General features: G+C 41.0%; 1 protein-coding gene across 1 annotated transcript in view; it reads left to right on the top strand.

Annotated features, from left to right (window-relative positions):
• Positions 1-10,218, top strand: part of IL20RB (interleukin 20 receptor subunit beta) — a 306,603-nt gene extending 296,385 nt beyond the window's left edge. Inside the window, exons 6-7 of the mRNA XM_078667886.1 lie at positions 8,329-8,474; positions 9,459-10,218. Of these exons, the coding sequence (XP_078524012.1) occupies positions 8,329-8,474; positions 9,459-9,596 (284 nt within the window). The 3' untranslated portion in view covers positions 9,597-10,218. The remainder of the gene's footprint in view (positions 1-8,328; positions 8,475-9,458) is intronic.
• Positions 10,219-17,553: the final 7,335 nt, after the last annotated feature.

The raw sequence follows: 17,553 nt of genomic DNA, 5'->3' as shown, positions 1-17,553 counted from the left end.
AGCGAGGGAAACTGTTCTCCGTTGTTTTCATTAAAAGCCGGTTATTTGTTTAGCTAGAAGAAAATATTGTTTTCTATCACTAGCTGCTCAAAGAATTGTTAAAAAGGTCTAAAAAACCTCCTTTTTGCTAATGTTTAGCTTTCGTGAAAAGTTCAGGGAAATGTCGGGAAGGGCAGAGACCGTGGTATGACTTTTCTTCGTTTGTGTTTCAAAAGGCGGCTGTAGTTCGAAAGCGGCTGCAGTTCGTAAAATAAGATATAGTTTTATGTCAAAAGCTGCTCTATGTCAAAAGCTGCTCTAAGAATTACATGAAAGGTCTAATCTACCTTCTTTTTGCTAATGTTTACCTGTCATAAAGAGCTCTTGGGAAAACGCGGGAAAGGGCGGCAACCGTGGTATCTCTTTTCCCCGCTTGCGTTTCAAAAGGCGGCTGTAGTTCAAAGGCGGCTGCAGTTCGTAATAGGTGCCTGTTGAACGTTACAACTCCCGCTGTTTAGAGAAAGGGAGGAGGGGGCCAAAACCACTCAGTTAAAATTGCAATAGACATATAACGGGTGCAGTCTTAAAGAGAAGTCCGTTTAGGCAATACGGAATTACGTGATAACAATACGAGGGTTCCACGGAGCTTAGCGAGATCTTACCGTTATGATATGCGTCGAGTTCGAAGCGTCTCTGCCTTCCTCAGTAGTTCGTGTGGAAAAGGATGATTATCTGTAGTCCTTTTACCACTGCTATTTATTACCTATGTAGGCTCCGCCCTTATTTAAAGAAACACTTTCTTTGAATAAATACTGACTAAATATTGACTAAATATCAGATTTGCAATTCGGTGTTTAAATTTCAACAACATCATTTTGGAATTTTATAGGAAAAAAGGGGGGGGGGCATTATCAGAGTAGGAAAAATATATTTTCCATTGCATATATTTGTCGCAATAATATGACCAAGAGTTCAGTGGTGTCATATTATTGCGTTTTCCCACGGCAAGTCATGGTTTAATCCATGGTCGAAAGTCCCAAGGGTGAAGATCCAAAAGACCTCTCTTTTTCTACGGACATCATCTCCTCCTTGGTTTTGCTGCACATGGATTTTTTTCTAAAATCCGCCATTTCAATTCTTCAGGTTTGTGTTTAAATTCTATAAAATGGTTTACCAACGGAGCTGTGATCTTTTGTGTTTTAATAGCTGACCTATGCTCGGTTAGCCTAGTCTTTATCATGCGTGACGTCTCACCCACATATCCAAGGTTACACGGACATATGAGTAAATATACAAAAAATTTTGTATTGCAGGTCCAAAACTCTCTTGCTTGAATCTTTGTCTTGTTGAAATCCATTGTTTCACCTATTATGATGGTATCACAAGATTGGCAGGAACCACAGCGTGAGGTGCCCTTGATGGCATTTACTCCGTCAATTGATTTCTGAATAAAGGGAGTACTAATAGTATTGCCTTTATGCCGGGAATGGACCACGTGATCTTTTAGGTTTTTGTTTCGCCTATGGGCAAACATGGGCTTCTGTAGTTTGTTCTGGTTGTCTATAACATTTAAAAGATGCCAGTTTGAATTTATTATCTGCCTAATTGTGGAATTCATAGTTGAATGTTTAGTAATACATACTAATTTCGGATCTGCCTTCTGTTTTTGTGAGTTCAAAAGAGTGTCACGGTCATAAAATCTCGCTCTCTTGTATGCTCCTCTAACTAAGCGACGTGGGTATCCTCTCTCAATGAATTTTCGTTTCATAATTTCAGCTTGAGTGTCGAAGTCTTTTATACTAGTACAATTCCGCCTTACTCTCAAAAATTGAGAGAAGGGGATACTGTCCTTCTGACATCGTGGATGGTAACTCTTGAAGTGCAAAAGGGTGTTTCGAGCGGTAGGCTTAGTGAACAAGTCCACTTCGAGAGCACCTTCTTTGTTTTTAATATTTATGTCTAGGAACTCAACTTTCGATTCATTGATATGTGCCGTAAACCGTAGGTTTTCATCTGTTAAGGTTTAGCCACAAAAGGAATTCATTCAGAGTCTGTTTCCCATCGGTCCAAATAAAAAAGATGTCATCAATGTAACGGTACCAATGGGAAACAGACTCGAAGAATGGTGCTACCTCATTGAAGATGAATTTGCTTTCAAACAGGATCATATAGATGTTGGCTATCGACGGAGCTATTGAAGCCCCCATGCTTACTCCTTTGATTTGTAAAAACAACTCCTTACCAAATTCAAAAAAGTTTTCTTTCAACACTAAAGTCAAACAGTCTTTAATAAAGGACTTTGAGCAGGGAATCTTATGTAAATCGATAAACCACATTGTGGCCTCAATTGCTTCTGCCTGCGGTATATTACTATACAGCGACTCTACGTCGAGAGTTACTAAGATGTCATTATCTTCTTTGAAGGCTAAATTTTCAACTTTCGTAATAATATCCCCAGTGTCTTTTACGTAAGATTTCGAAAGAGAGATGTAAGGGCGTAAGATTTGATCCAAGTATTTTGAAAGGGCTTCCAGTGGAGTCCCGATTGTAGAGACAATCGGTCGATATGGTGGATTTTTTTGGTCCTTGTGGATTTTAGGCAATCCATATATACAGGATACCTTTCTGTCAGATTTGTTTAGGAATTCATATTCCTTTTTATTTATTATGGCTTCATTTATAGCTTTAGTGGTTAACCTATTTATAGTTTTCACTATTCTCTCAGTGGGGTTAGTTTTTATTTTTTTATAAAAAATGGGGTCATTTAGCATTTTGGTCATGTTTTCTTCATAGGTGTTACAATCCACTAGGACTATCCCTCCGCCTTTATCGCTACTCTTAATGACAATGGTGTCGTTGTTCTTGAGACTTTCAAGGGATTGATATTCTTCTCTAGAAATATTGTATTTAGGTTTTGGTATAAACCTTAGGGCTTGGTCTAACCGTTTAAGTACGACCTTTTCAAAAATACCCACTTCTGGGCCTACCTGCTGTAAAGAAGGAGTAAAGGTAGATGGTAGGGCCACAATATTATTTCTTGTACCATCTAATTCCAAAGGGTCAGTCTGTTGGAAAAAAAATTTTAATCTGACTTTTCGTAGAAAAGAATGAATGTCTCGATAAAGTTCAAAAGTATTCAAAGTTGCATGAGGGACAAAAGATAAGCCTTTGTAAAGGAGTGACAGATCTGGGGCATCAAGGGTATGAGAGGATAGATTGAATATTGGGATTACATCCCGTTCCTCCAATACTGTTTGCTTCTCGTCTCTAGATATTGCTGAGGTTCCTGGGCATATTGATTGGATTGGTAGTTGCCCCTCGTGTGATTCTGAAACCTCACTTTCTGACGGCCACCCCTCCCCCCTCGGTGACCTAAAAAAGATTGACGAGCGTTTCTTTGGCCATTTCTGGGGTCAAAGGGTCTATCATCCTGATATCCCACATTGTCTTCCCCTTCTGATTCTGAGTTAGAAGCTGAAGAATGAGAGAAGTTATTGATTCTATTTTGGAAGGTGTGGTTATTTGCTCCTGATTGTGAGTCGGGCTTGTAGAAGCCTTCTACAATATAGGGATAAGTTTTTTCTACAGAATAAAATCTTTTGTCTTTAACAAATTTGTCTTCCTTTCTTTTTTTCAAATATTCAGAGAATGATAGTATATCTTTTTTAATTATCTCTAATTGTTTCTCTGCCTCTTCTGAGGTTGTGGATTTTTTCAATTTGTCTTCAAGTTCTTCTATTTCTTTCTTTATTTCAGCAACTAGTTCTTTAGATGTGGAGATGATCAAGATCATGAGATCTCTTGAGCACCGACTAGCGATCATGCTCCACTTCACTAAAAAGGTTTTCATGTCCACAAACAAACCCGGAATATTCCGAATCCTAAGGCCCATAGGGATTATGCCATTCTTAAGATAATTCAGCATGAATTCCCCATGGGCTTCTACTCTAATCAATTTCTTTTGAAGATTTAATAGCTTGTTATAGTCACTGCTATTTTGTGGATTGCCTGTTTGGTTAGTACCAAAATCAACATTAGTTCCTACCAGGGTGGCGAAATCCTCATCAGAGAAACCGAACGTTTGAAGATTAGACATTCTTATTCAGAAGGTTAATCCTAAGAGGTTTTAATAGAAAATGTTACGCCAAATCCTTGGAGACAGAGACAGTTATCAAATTATCACAAAATCTGAAACATTCAGCAAAAAGATAGTTTCCAACAAACAAAGGATAAGGTAGAAGAAAAGGTCCCACACGGATATACCGTGGGTAATATTTTGTGGGTATCAAGGACCCCCTGATGTGGATCGTACTCCTGGGTCAGGGAAAACAGTTTTTGTGCAAAGGTATCTACCCAGGCAGACAATTAAGACAACCAGAACAAACTACAGAAGTCCATGTTTGCCCATAGGCGAAACAAAAACCTAAAAGATCACGTGGTCCATTCCCGGCATAAAGGCAATACTATTAGTACTCCCTTTATTCAGAAATCAATTGACGGAGTAAATGCCATCAAGGGCACCTCACGCTGTGGTTCCTGCCAATCTTGTGATACCATCATAATAGGTGAAACAATGGATTTCAACAAGACAAAGATTCAAGCAAGAGAGTTTTGGACCTGCAATACAAAAAATGTTGTATATTTACTCATATGTCCGTGTAACCTTGGATATGTGGGTGAGACGTCACGCATGATAAAGACTAGGCTAACCGAGCATAGGTCAGCTATTAAAACACAAAAGATCACAGCTCCGTTGGTAAACCATTTTATAGAATTTAAACACAAACCTGAAGAATTGAAATGGCGGATTTTAGAAAAAATCCATGTGCAGCAAAAACCAAGGAGGAGATGATGTCCGTAGAAAAAGAGAGGTCTTTTGGATCTTCACCCTTGGGACTTTCGACCATGGATTAAACCATGACTTGCTGTGGGAAAACGCAATAATATGACACCACTGAACTCTTGGTCATATTATTGTGACAAATATATGCAATGGAAAATATATTTTTCCTACTCTGATAATGCCCCCCCTTTTTTCCTATAAAATTCCAAAATGATGTTGTTGAAATTTAAACACCGAATTGCAAATCTGATATTTAGTCAATATTTAGTCAGTATTTATTCAAAGAAAGTGTTTCTTTAAATAAGGGCGGAGCCTACATAAGGGCGGAGCCTACTTAGGAAATAAATAGCAGTGGTAAAAGGACTACAGATAATCATCCTTTTCCACACGAACTACTGAGGAAGGCAGAGACGCTTCGAACTCGACGCATATCATAACGGTAAGATCTCGCTAAGCTCCGTGGAACCCTCGTATTGTTATCACGTAATTCCGTATTGCCTAAACGGACTTCTCTTTAAGACTGCACCCGTTATATGTCTATTGCAATTTTAAATGAGTGGTTTTGGCCCCCTCCTCCCTTTCTCTAAACAGCGGGAGTTGTAACGTTCAACAGGCACCTATTACGAACTGCAGCCGCCTTTGAACTACAGCCGCCTTTTGAAACGCAAGCGGGGAAAAGAGATACCACGGTTGCCGCCCTTTCCCGCGTTTTCCCAAGAGCTCTTTATGACAGGTAAACATTAGCAAAAAGAAGGTAGATTAGACCTTTCATGTAATTCTTAGAGCAGCTTTTGACATAGAGCAGCTTTTGACATAAAACTATATCTTATTTTACGAACTGCAGCCGCTTTCGAACTACAGCCGCCTTTTGAAACACAAACGAAGAAAAGTCATACCACGGTCTCTGCCCTTCCCGACATTTCCCTGAACTTTTCACGAAAGGTAAACATTAGCAAAAAGGAGGTTTTTTTAGACCTTTTAAACAATTCTTTGAGCAGCTAGTGATAGAAAACAATATTTTCTTCTAGCTAAACAAATAACCGGCTTTTAATGAAAACAACGGAGAACAGTTTCCCTCGCTTTTAAAGACGATGAAAAGTATTTGTAGGCAGTAGTAAGATGGAAGCAGTGATTATTGTTTAAACAGGTAAGAATATCACCTAAAAAGAACGCCTTACTGAGATAAGGAGAAAATTGGGGAATATCTAGTAGACTTTACACATCGTATTTTTCTTCTTAAACAGTTATCACATACCGTCTCCGGATATAAGAGGAGAGGTGCCTTACTCGCTTCATCTACCACGAACCTATTAGTTCATAACTTCTCCTTTTTTAGGTAAGGATATTTGGCAATTTAATGTAAATAAACCGATGTAGGCTCATTTGAGTGTGTGTACTCATTTAACATATTGATCATTTTTTGATCTTGCAGCTAAAGTAATATAAATTTTAAACGGATCAGATTTTCTTTAACCACACTTTGTATTTACCTCTGGTTTTTAAATTAGACATCATGCCAAAATAGTCCAGCATACGCACAATAAATCTGTCTCCTTAATAAAATCGACTTCTAGTCAAAATTCGCCTTTTTCTTATTCGTTTAAGATAGTCTGTCTACCTATATAAAATTACATGTAGGTGAGATAGATTGGATATAGCCTTTTGTAATAGTTTACTCCACTAATTTAGAACTATAGGTATTTTTAGAGGTATAGGATTCCTAAAATGTTACGCCAATTTCTCTTGAACATATATTCTTGAGAATAATTCCGTTACTGATAATACTATGATGTTTATGAAATATGTAAGTGTTTTCCAACTTTGTGTCCTTAATCAATGTTGTACTACGATAGAAGTCTGGCTATGTAAAGAAAAAGAAAAAGAAAAAGACAAATTTCTTTCAACTGAATCATGTTCTATCTATGTATATACAAGTAATAGCAATGCACTGTGATTTATATGTGATTTTGTTTTTATCTTATTTCATTTAGAAAAAGTGGCTGAATACCGATCTGTCCTGATGAAGACAAATGACTTTGTCGAAACGCGTTGACATACAGCCTTATATATTTTTTATAAAACTTGAGAAATTATTTTTAATAAAAAGCCCCCCACCCCTTATTTTATGTATATCGATATGTCTGCTCTATATCCACTAATGAAAAGTCCGATGAAGTAATGTTTGCTCATATCATGTAACCGTTTTTTATTGAATCATATGTATCCATACATCTTTTATAATTATATTAAAAATTAACCTTTTGATATCATTCCAGTCCATTGCTTTAATTTTATCAATTATATGTTTATGATTATGTGTTTTTTGTAATAGCCAGCTTTTTTGTCTTAATTGTCTGCCTGGGTAGATACCTTTGCACAAAAACTGTTTTCCCTGACCCAGGAGTACGATCCACATCAGGGGGTCCTTGATACCCACAAATATATCAATAGGTCAACCCTCTGACTATCCTACCCCCACCTTCAGCTACAGCTTGTCCTCCAGCTGACTCTCTCCAGTGAGACAAAATGGCTGTCCAGCATTCCGCCTTTTATAGGCTGACCCTCAGAAGTCCAGAAGGGACCAGAAGGTTCTGGAACGCCCTATTCTACTCTATGGGACAGGTTCTAGGTTTGGCAGTTAGCGCAGTTGGTAGCCACCATTTTGTGACTCCAGCTATATTCCTGTCAGAAAAGGCCTCTAGGCCTGAGGTGAAAAACTATGAGAGGGGGAAGAACACCTATCCCCTTGACCAACACCTTGAAAAAGCTAGTGGACACAAAAATTAATAAAGGTATGAGGGGCAAAAAAGGGGACAAAATAAATAATAAATTGGAGGGACTACGCAAAAAGCCAGACAGGTCTAACACTCACCTAGTTTGTTTTTCCAAAGACTTATTTGAATATCTATGTTATCCTTTTCATTGCATCATTCCCTGATTTCAGTACTACGTCCACAAAGACTTACCACTGTTATCCTGTTTAAGGGGAAAAAAGATAATCTATATCATAATGTGATCAGGCGTAATGACACAAAATCCTTCCGCCAAATTACTTTGTTTAATCTGTACTCATTATTGTCCTTATGTCTAGATAAAAAACGTGGCCAATGTTTTGTTATCTCTCTTTTTCTAGATGTATAATGCTGTTACTGTTAATTAGTCTGTTTGTGCTGTTATTATTGCAGATATTTATGGATCCAAATTGTGACATAGTATATGTTTTCTTTCTGTTTTTAGAATGGTTTCCATTATGATTCTCACATTCATGCTAGCAAATCAATAATACTTCATGTCCCCTTTTATATCAGAGCTTCAAGATTAGAAAATAAAAAAATACAGATTATTTCTGGTGCATCAATTAAGAGTGATGCTGGATTGATTAATTCCAAAGATTGGTTCCTCTGATTCATGTTGAACATTGCACTGCATGGATCTGTAAAAATGGGAATGGTTTGCCCTGTCTAAACCAACTCCTGCGAGACTCACCTCAAAATATTTCTTCCCAGGTTCCACAGACTCTGTGCTGACCATTGGACTTCTGTCACTCTTTGCGTTCATCGTGGCTATCGTCGTACTGCCATTCTTGGGATGGAAGGCACACCAGATGTTGCGATACAGCTGCTGCCCGACTGTCATCATGCCAGAAACCTTGGTAACCTATTTTTCTTCTTGACTCCTAGAGATGTATTTCCGCCATTTTAGAGTCACCCTTGTAGCCTGTTGAGAGTCTCTTGATGTTAGACTGGCTGGACAAGAAACTGTGCCGGCTCAACATCTGTTACTTCAGCTCGTTCATTTTATATCGCGACAGCCCAGAGCAAGTGAGCATCCCAGCTTTCTCATTCATGGCTCAATTCCATATCTGCTGAATCCTTTGTGGCATTCCAGGATTTAGATGTAATCCTGAAATTCGCCACTCAGCGCTTTCGTCTATTTCGCGCCCAAGTTACCAAACAACTTGAAGGAGGTAATTGATTTGTATCTGAGAAACATTGTGGGCAAAACTGATTGCCGGGCCCTTCATCAAAGTAGTTCATTTGCTAAAGTGCTCAGGGGCCCTCTGTGGCAGAGTGTGAACATGTCAGTCCCTGTGTGTCTTGGGGAATGAATCCAGCCTGTACCCTGCCATGGCAGCCAGGTATAGGTGAATCTGCTCCTGCTGCTCCAGGGTAAAGGGATGTGTCGTGCACTACCCGCGTAAACTTTGTAGCGCTTCATGGGCTTAGCAACAACCACCTGTCATATGAGAGTATGGCTCAGATTTCCCCAGGGTTTCTGTGAATTTGAGAATAATTAGAAAGCATATGACCTGCAGATAATCTTAAACTGGTATTTATCCATTTTCATGTCTTTGCACATGCTCCTGTGACCCTGCTACATCAATCTACCTCTCAGGATACTGCCTCGTATTTCCATTGTCTAGAAAGGGGCATATGGCATCCATCTGACTGTAGCCTCACACTGCAGCAAGGGATGGAAAATCCAATGAGTTAGAGATGGTGAAGGCGCGACAATCAGTTAAAAGAATTGATATTCCCACATTAAGCAGCACATTCTAAAATGTCATAAGGAGGAGTAAGTGGTTCTTAGAGTCCTGTGAGGAGTCTTAATCTCTTGTCTTTTACCTCTTTTGCAGGCTGTTACTGATTCTCCGAGGAAGTTAATCTGTCCAAAAAGCTCTCCCTTGGAAGAGTATGTGGACAAATGCACTGTGATGGTAGAGGTTGATGCCTCGGATGAACTGCGCCACCTGTATATGCAAAAAACACTGTAGAACCAAATTGGACCTTTTTGCAATGGCTGATTTTTGTTGCATCAATAGTGTTAAAGGACTACTGTTCAATATCAGAGTCGGCAGAGAGGAGCATCCCACCACACCACCTGTGGCATCTCGGAGCCTGCACACGGCCCAACCCTCCTGGATATGCTTCTACCATCTACAAGCTGGAGCTTACAGAGTCCTGATTACTGGGTGGAGGTGCTCCCTGGAGTGATATCAGATCGGCAACATAGATGAAACTAAGCTTTTTATTGAGACAATGATTATTTGCTTGGCAGAGGCTCATGGACACATGGTGAGGACTTCTGTACTATCTTGAGACATGCAGTCGAGCCCTTTCATATAGACCTCCAGCTTTACATTACACTTTCTCACAGAAACTTCAAAACTTAAAAGTTTTCCTTTTTGGTTAGGAATGGTAAGACCTCCAAGCGGCAAAGGAGTGGTGATGAACACACTTAAGCTTTTTGACTCACATGAAACAAGGCATGACAATTGAGATCTAGTTACATTTAGCTGTCTCTATGAAATAGCTAATGTGTTTTAATTTGTTTGATGGTTTTCCTACTACACCAAACCATGCAGGAAAATGAATGTAAATGTAAATGTACAGGAATTTATATAGCGCAAATCACCAAGCGGTTTCTAAGCGCTTGCTTAGGGAACCCGTCCTGGTATTCCCCTGTGAGATTACCCCGGCAGGGTATCCGCAAGGTGAAAGCCAGGCATCCCGCCGCGAGGGGCCGTTGTGGAGATTAAGCAAGCTATTGCCCAGAGTCGCAGAGTGTGAACCCGTGAATCGAGTAGGCACTGGAGCGAGAATTGTCGAGTCCATGGACATTTTAGGACTCAAGACCCTGCCGAGCCGGGAATTGAACCCTGGTCCCGGGCTGACGTCTGCTTCCAGGTCTGCCTCCTCTAACTAGTGAGCCACACTTCTCCACTAATGTCAGCTGACAAAGAGAGTAGAGAAATCAGAGGGTGGCTTGGACCCTGATAACTACCTATTTTATATTGTTACTCAGTTGGCCAAGACTGAGATGACTATAATGCACTTATCAAGTTAAAGGATGTACCTGTTGACCACCTTACGGTTAAAGGCGTAGGCTTAGTGCAGTTAAAAAAAAAAGTAGTGTGTGTGAAATGTGTGAGTGTGATTTACATGCAAGTGTATCATGATGTAAATATTTTAACTGGAGTGGGAGTGTGTGCTAGGGATTACCTCAGAAAAAAAGTATTGTTTTCATATGTTGACCATAAAGAACAACCAAGAGCATGTCATGAGTCTGGACTGCCTTGGCTTTGAGGGAATGGGTGAAATAGCCCCTATCCACAGCTGGTGTCAGATCAGCAAGACTAGCCTATGGAGCTGGAAAAACAATATGTTTTTCAAAACCCAGGTAGATCAGGCCTGCAGAGCTCATCCTAAACATACTGGTTGTAAGAAACTAAGTTCTTGATTGATGGGGGGGTGGGACCTTCTGAAATAACCACAATCCTTGTCAAGGTGACCCTCAAAAGTGACAAAATTAACCTGTGCTTAAGCCTCTGTTAGCTTGGTACAAACACAGTCATGCTTAACTTAGAGACAAAGTGTAAAGTTTTAATGCATCACACCAACAGTAATTAACATGACAACACAACCCATTAAAAATCCCAAACCAATTAAAAAAATAGAGCAAATTGTATGTAATACATCAAATAAGATGACAAACATCCAATCATTAGAATGGGAAACATTTTATTTTTAAAGTTTAAGTAAGAATAGCAGCAAGCACGAACTATCTGTATCTGGTCACAGTGTACAGAGACAAAGTCACAAATATAGGCCAATAGCGATGGAGCGCAGGCTGGGCATAAGAAGAAGCTTGGCACCCTGAGAGTTGTGCCTTATGTCCTTGGTGTGAGGTCTGCATGGCATTGGTATGCGAGGCTTCACGTCGGTTCCGATGAGGCTTTCAGCTATGCAGCGAGGCTTTGCTTCGCTCTGCTTCAGTTCCAATAAAGGTTTTAGCTGTGCGGCAAGGCTTTGCAGGGCTTTCTGCCATTTGGAATCGATTCTGAAAAAGCTTGCAGCAGGACTCTGCATGGCTTTGTGTCTGTTCCGAGGAATCTTTCAGCTGTGCAGTGATGCTTTGCGTTGATTGGGTCGGTTCTGATGATGCTTGCAGCTGTGCAGTAAGGCTTTGTAGGGCTTCACATTGGATTTAGTGGAACCTTTATTTAGGTTAGGCGGAGTTCTCTCGGATGTCAGCCAAGGTCCAGGACCTGGAGAGGCACCTCTAGGGGGTCAAAAAAATTACTCCAGCAGAGGTTAACATTGCTCGGGCAGATCCATGTACAGATCCAGGCAGGGCTAGTTCCAGCAGGTCAGCTAGGCAGTTGCAGGGGGGCCTCTGGAGCCTGTTGTGTCCCTGTAGCTCAGAACAAGAGGTCAGCCAGCTGACCCTTGGAGTCACTGAGGTAGCCTGGCATGAAGGAAGTAGGTCCAATCTTCCTTCCAGACAGTATGACAGGCCTCATGTACAAGGCAGGCCTCAAGTAGCAGGGCATCCCTCTGGAGAGCAAGGCAAGCCTCAAGCAGCAGGGCAGTCCTCTGAAAAACAAGGCAGTCCTTACTCTACAATGTCCGCAGGTCCACAAGTGTATTAAAGCGGAATTCTGAGGGCCCGCTTTTTATACCTACTGCCAGCCTTGGAAGTGGGAAAAGCATCCTGGTCCACCCCCACATCTCTTTCTGGAAAGTGCTTTCCTCCCCTGCCAGGGCTCCAGGACGTCTAGGGTGAAAAAATGACTAGTGCTTTGTGTGTGATGGAGGCAGCAAATGGGGCAGAGAACAGGTCCCAGGATGCTTGTTTCTGGTCCAGAGAAGACCTGGCTTGGCAGTTCGAGCTGGACTGTTCCCATGAGAAACAGGGTCAAGACTTATTTGCATACGGCTGGGTCTGAATTGGGAGGGAGAAGTGAGCTAAGGAACGATGATGGATTCAACCAAGATTGTTGACTGGGGGTGTGTCTGAAACATTTCAGCGATCCGTCCATCATTCCCTTGTGTTTGCCTTGGTCCACTATTTATACCTTGTGTCAGCCTTAGAAGTGGGGGAACAAAGCAAACACAAGGAGATGATGGACATAGCACTGAAACGTGTTGCCTTAGAAGTGGGGGAAGCATCATGGCCTACCCCCACTTCTTTTTATGGAAAGTGCTTCCCTCCCCTGCCAAGGCTCCAGGAAGTCTACGGTGACAAAAAGACTAGTGTTTTGTGTGTGCTGGAGGCAGTCCCTATGGAAGTGCAAGTCGGGCAGGGAACAGCTCTGCCCCACCCATCCTGCCCACACGAGCCCTATTGTCTCACTGTATGGGAGGAATATACAAAGCCTAACCGCAGGGTGATGTGACTCGGACACTGGCAGCAGGCAACAAATGGTTAGGACAAGAAAGTGTCAACTTTCTTAAAGTGCCATTATAAGAATTGTGACTTAAGATCTGACTATCATTCAATAGGATTTAAAATTACAATTCATTTGAGAACAAATATCCCCGAACAAAAGTTAGCACTTATTAATTGCAATAAGGTATCCTGATGTTATTCAATAGGAGAGGTTGATGTTACAGTGGTGAAAAACGAATTTAGGAGTTTTTCACTGTCAGTACATGTAAAACTTAACAACCCATGCCTTACTTTTTAAATACAATGCACCCTGCCCCATGGGCTGTTTAGAGCCTACCCTAGGGATGACTTATATGTTTTAAAAAGGAAGGTTGGGGCCTGGTGACAGGTATCTTTTGGCAGGTTGAAATAACAGTTATACACTGCACTACAGGCTGCCGTGGCCAGACTTTAAAAAGGTTACTTTAGTGAGTGGCACAATCACTGCTGCAGGCCCACTAGAAACATTTTATTTACAGGCCATGGGTACCCGTGATACTACACTAGGGACTTACAAGTACATTAAATGTACTAATTTGGTGTAAGCCAATTGTACCATGTTTTAAGGAGAGAGTACAAGCATTTTAGCACCGTTGAGCAGTTTTAAATTGCACAGAGTCCTAAAATATAACAAAAACGGGTTCAGAAAACAGGAGGAGTGAAGACAAAACGTTTGGGGGTGACCCTGCAGAGAGGGCCAAGTTCAACAGTGGTGCTGGGTGAGTTCATACTGTGTTTCCTTCAAGGAAAGGGAGAGATGTCCTGCAGGATTTGTACATTGATACAAGTGCCTTATGCGTAAATTCACCCAAGTAAGCACGCTAGTAAAGGACTGCTCAGGATCCCTGCATCAGTATACAGGAGGGAACAGGACAGAAATCAGCCAAAAAATGCATTATTCTACTTCTGGAAGTATTTCTGGAAACAAGCCATCAACATATTGTGAAGTGAACTGTAAATCTTCATAGGAGAAACTAGGGTCTGTTTTAGATGGGTTTGGTGATGGAAAACCTACTTTCTGTAAGAAACACACCATCCTTAGATGAATCCAGTGGCAGAGTGTCCTCCACCAGACATCTAGTTATGGAGGAAATTCCTCTACTAGAATTTTCTTCAGGTTCATATTTTTCCAAAATCTGGGAGTTTTCCATTTCCACCAAATTCGAAATCGGGCCTGAGATGCCGACTAATCATCAAACGTGAACCTTACAGTACCCATCTGTAAAATCTGGTTCCTTAGTAGGAACAATATTCATGAATGACCAACACAAATGTCAGAAGAATTAGCAAAGAATTCAAAAGAAAATCCCAGATGGAAGTATAATTCTGTGCTGAGGTTTATGCATCAGAAATGTCCAAAAAGTGTCAAAGTATGTGTAATAGCCAAACTCATGATCCATAATTTAAGAATAGGTTGTGTTTTACCTAAATCTACCTCAGCAACAAATAATTCCATTCATCATTACACACTGTATATTATCAATAAAGCAATGTGGCTCGTTAGTAAATAATTATCTTATTGTGTCTTTGATTGGAGACATACTCATAGTAACATCTTGTTTTATATACAGCGTAAAGCCTTTAACCCCTTCGCTGCGGCAGCTATTCCGCCGCAGCGCTAAGGGGGAGGCGGGGCCGCACGGCGCTCCCGTACTGGTGACGAACCGCTCCGTCACGGCCCTCGGGTGAGCTGTGCTTGTGACGGAACGGTTCCGTCACGGCCTCGCCCGCTCTTTAGAACAGCACAGCCCACCCGAGGCTCGTGACGGAACCGTTCCGTCACGAGCATGGCAGGGGTTAATTTGTGGGTTTTTAATACAACAACTCAACTCAATGAAGCGTCCTTGAAGAAACAGAATATGCAAAGGCATCTTATGTTTGTCTCCGTAGTAAAGAAAGTACCTTTTTTGAGACCAAGGGTTCTTATGGTCATGTGTTTTTGTAGTTGTTTTTCACTTAACAATGTTCTAGGAGTTAGTTGTCCATTGCACCTGCTGACTCAGTATTCCCCTTCTGCACGAAAGTGGGAAGTTAGAAACACTCAATGCAGCAGAGCACTGAAATATGATGTGCTGCATGAAGGGAATAACACAGCGCATTGCTATAGCTACAAAGATTGGCCTACTGCTGGTGTCATCCCCTGTGCCAGTGAGCCAACAGGTCGCATTGTCCCATCGAAAACTCGCTCCATGGAGCAGAGAAGAGCGTGCACTGTTATGCATAGATTTTGTCCGGGAGGCATGTCCCTTCAATATAAATTCCTATTCTTAAACAATTGCAGAAGGGTCAGACCGATTTGATGTGTTTTTTGCACGACATCACACGTGTAATTCATCGGTTTCTGGCAGAAATCAACACATTCCACTTCTTTTCACTGCTTTCACTTGGCATTCATTTTTTATACAAAGTCTGGTCAGGCTAAGTTAGTTGATCGGGCTGTGTATCAAAACCTGTGGGTGTTTTATGCTGTCCCAGCAGTGAACCTGTGACGCAAAGTAGTGCAACCGCTTCTTTCTCTGGATACTATATCACAGTTGCTGCTGCTTTTCATCTCGTTTGCACCGGTGCAAAGCCTTAGTCAGTTTGGGCCATCATTTGATAATATGGTGGAGAGCCCCGGAGGGAAACTGGAGTGAGAGGAGAAGAGAGAACACTGACTAAGGGTCCACTCGTTTTGTAAGACCAGGCCAGGGAAGTATCGCGACACCGCAAATGACCATTTCTACAGGAAATCATCCTTCCAGTACTGCACATTTTTTTGCCTGCGAATTGGGAGTAACATGTAGAATGGGAAATTACTGCATGTGTTTATGCTTCTACCCTGTGGCTTTTTTGTTCGAAACTCCACATAAATAAATTATTAAATAAATGTTCCCTTTTATCTGGCTTTGTACTAGGAATGTATATTTCATCTCTTTTTCGTAGGTGCAGCTCTGGCCAGCATTAATCCTAGAAATGTGTAATTCTATTTGGTCTGGAAATGGGAGTTTATGGCACATTACATATTTGAAATAAATATTTCATAGCAAAGATTGGAAATAAAATGATTTTAAAAGGTAGAGCGCGAAAGTGGGAAGATGAGAAAGAGTGGGAAAAAATTAATAAGAACAAAATGCTAGACGAAAAAATGAAATTTAAAGTGGATCTCGTGTATTTGAAAGTGAAACCATAAGGGTTACGCCATGCTAAGGAAATGAAAGAAGAATGAAAGAAAGATCAGTCAGCAGTAGTTCCTCCACTGTGGTGGAGGAGCGTCGCCCCACCTGCCAGCAGCCGAAAAAACGAAAAATAAAATGATAATAAACTCCCGTTTATTATCGTTTTATTTTTTTCTTAGAGCCTGGGCTTAGGACGGGCCAGGCTAGTGACAGGCTGGATGGGGAGTGTTGGGCACTGCCTTCACTGCGCATGTGGGTTTAGTCAGCCAAACCCACATGCGCAGTGAAGGCCTCTCCATCCCCAGCTGCATTGCTGGGTTGAAGAGAGCAGGCAGTGTAATGAAAAAATGTTTTATATTAAAAAATGTATACAATTTCTTCAAACAGGAATTAAAAACATTAAAGGCTTTCTAGGAACACATGATCCAAGCCTATCATGGGTACAATATTGAAATGAAATGAAATGAAAAATTGCATTTGTATAGCGCATAACTGCCCTGAGGCCTCGCCCTGAGGCCTCGCAGCGCTTCAGAATTGATCTCTGGATGACTTTTGTGTTTCCCTTTTTGCAATAGGAACCACTTTTCCTTAGTGTTATTCCCATTTTAGTTTGTTTTGTTTTGTGTCTATGTGTGTTTTACACTGTAAACAATATTGTACCCATGATAGGCTTGGATCATGTGTTCCTAGAAAGCCTTTAATGTTTTTTAATTCCTGTATGAATAAATTGTATACATTTTTTAATATAATTTTTTTTTTACATTTGCTCTTTGTTCATTACACTGTGTGAATTACGGTTCTTTGATTAGAGATGCTGTGGATTGAGTATATGTGACTGTAAGTGGCCAAAGGGGATTTCATTTTTTGACATTTGTCCTCACGGTACCCTACCCCTTTTGTTGTTGGGTACCTCTCTCTTTTGTTAGAGTTGAAAAGAGAAGGTACAGGATCCCAGTTTGTGTGGGAGCGCAAATCAACTGCGTAGACGCTGCTTTCTGCAGCATCAAAGCAGCGTCAGGATTGGCCGCAGTGCACTCTGGGAGGCTACACCTGTTGAAGCGAGGAGCGCAATGAAGTGAGCAGATAAGTGTTTTTCTTTTTATTTGGCCCTCAGTCCCCGTTCTCCACCTCCCCCGCCACTCTGTCAACTTGCCTGCCGCTACTGGATCAGATAAAAGACACGTTTGTAAAGGTGATTATGGCTAGAAAGAGACTTCAGAAACAACGGAATGGAGGTGAAATACTGAGGTGGAAGGTAAACTAAATGGGTAGAATGTAAAAACACATGAATTGGTGTAAAGAGAAAAGGAAGGTGGAGATGTTTTCTTCCTGTAAAAACAATGCCAAGAGGACATTTGGAAA

Source organism: Lissotriton helveticus, chromosome 11 (assembly GCF_964261635.1).
Source record: "Lissotriton helveticus chromosome 11, aLisHel1.1, whole genome shotgun sequence".
Classification (NCBI taxonomy): Eukaryota; Metazoa; Chordata; class Amphibia; order Caudata; family Salamandridae; genus Lissotriton; species Lissotriton helveticus.
This window is presented reverse-complemented; position numbering and strand designations above follow the sequence as displayed.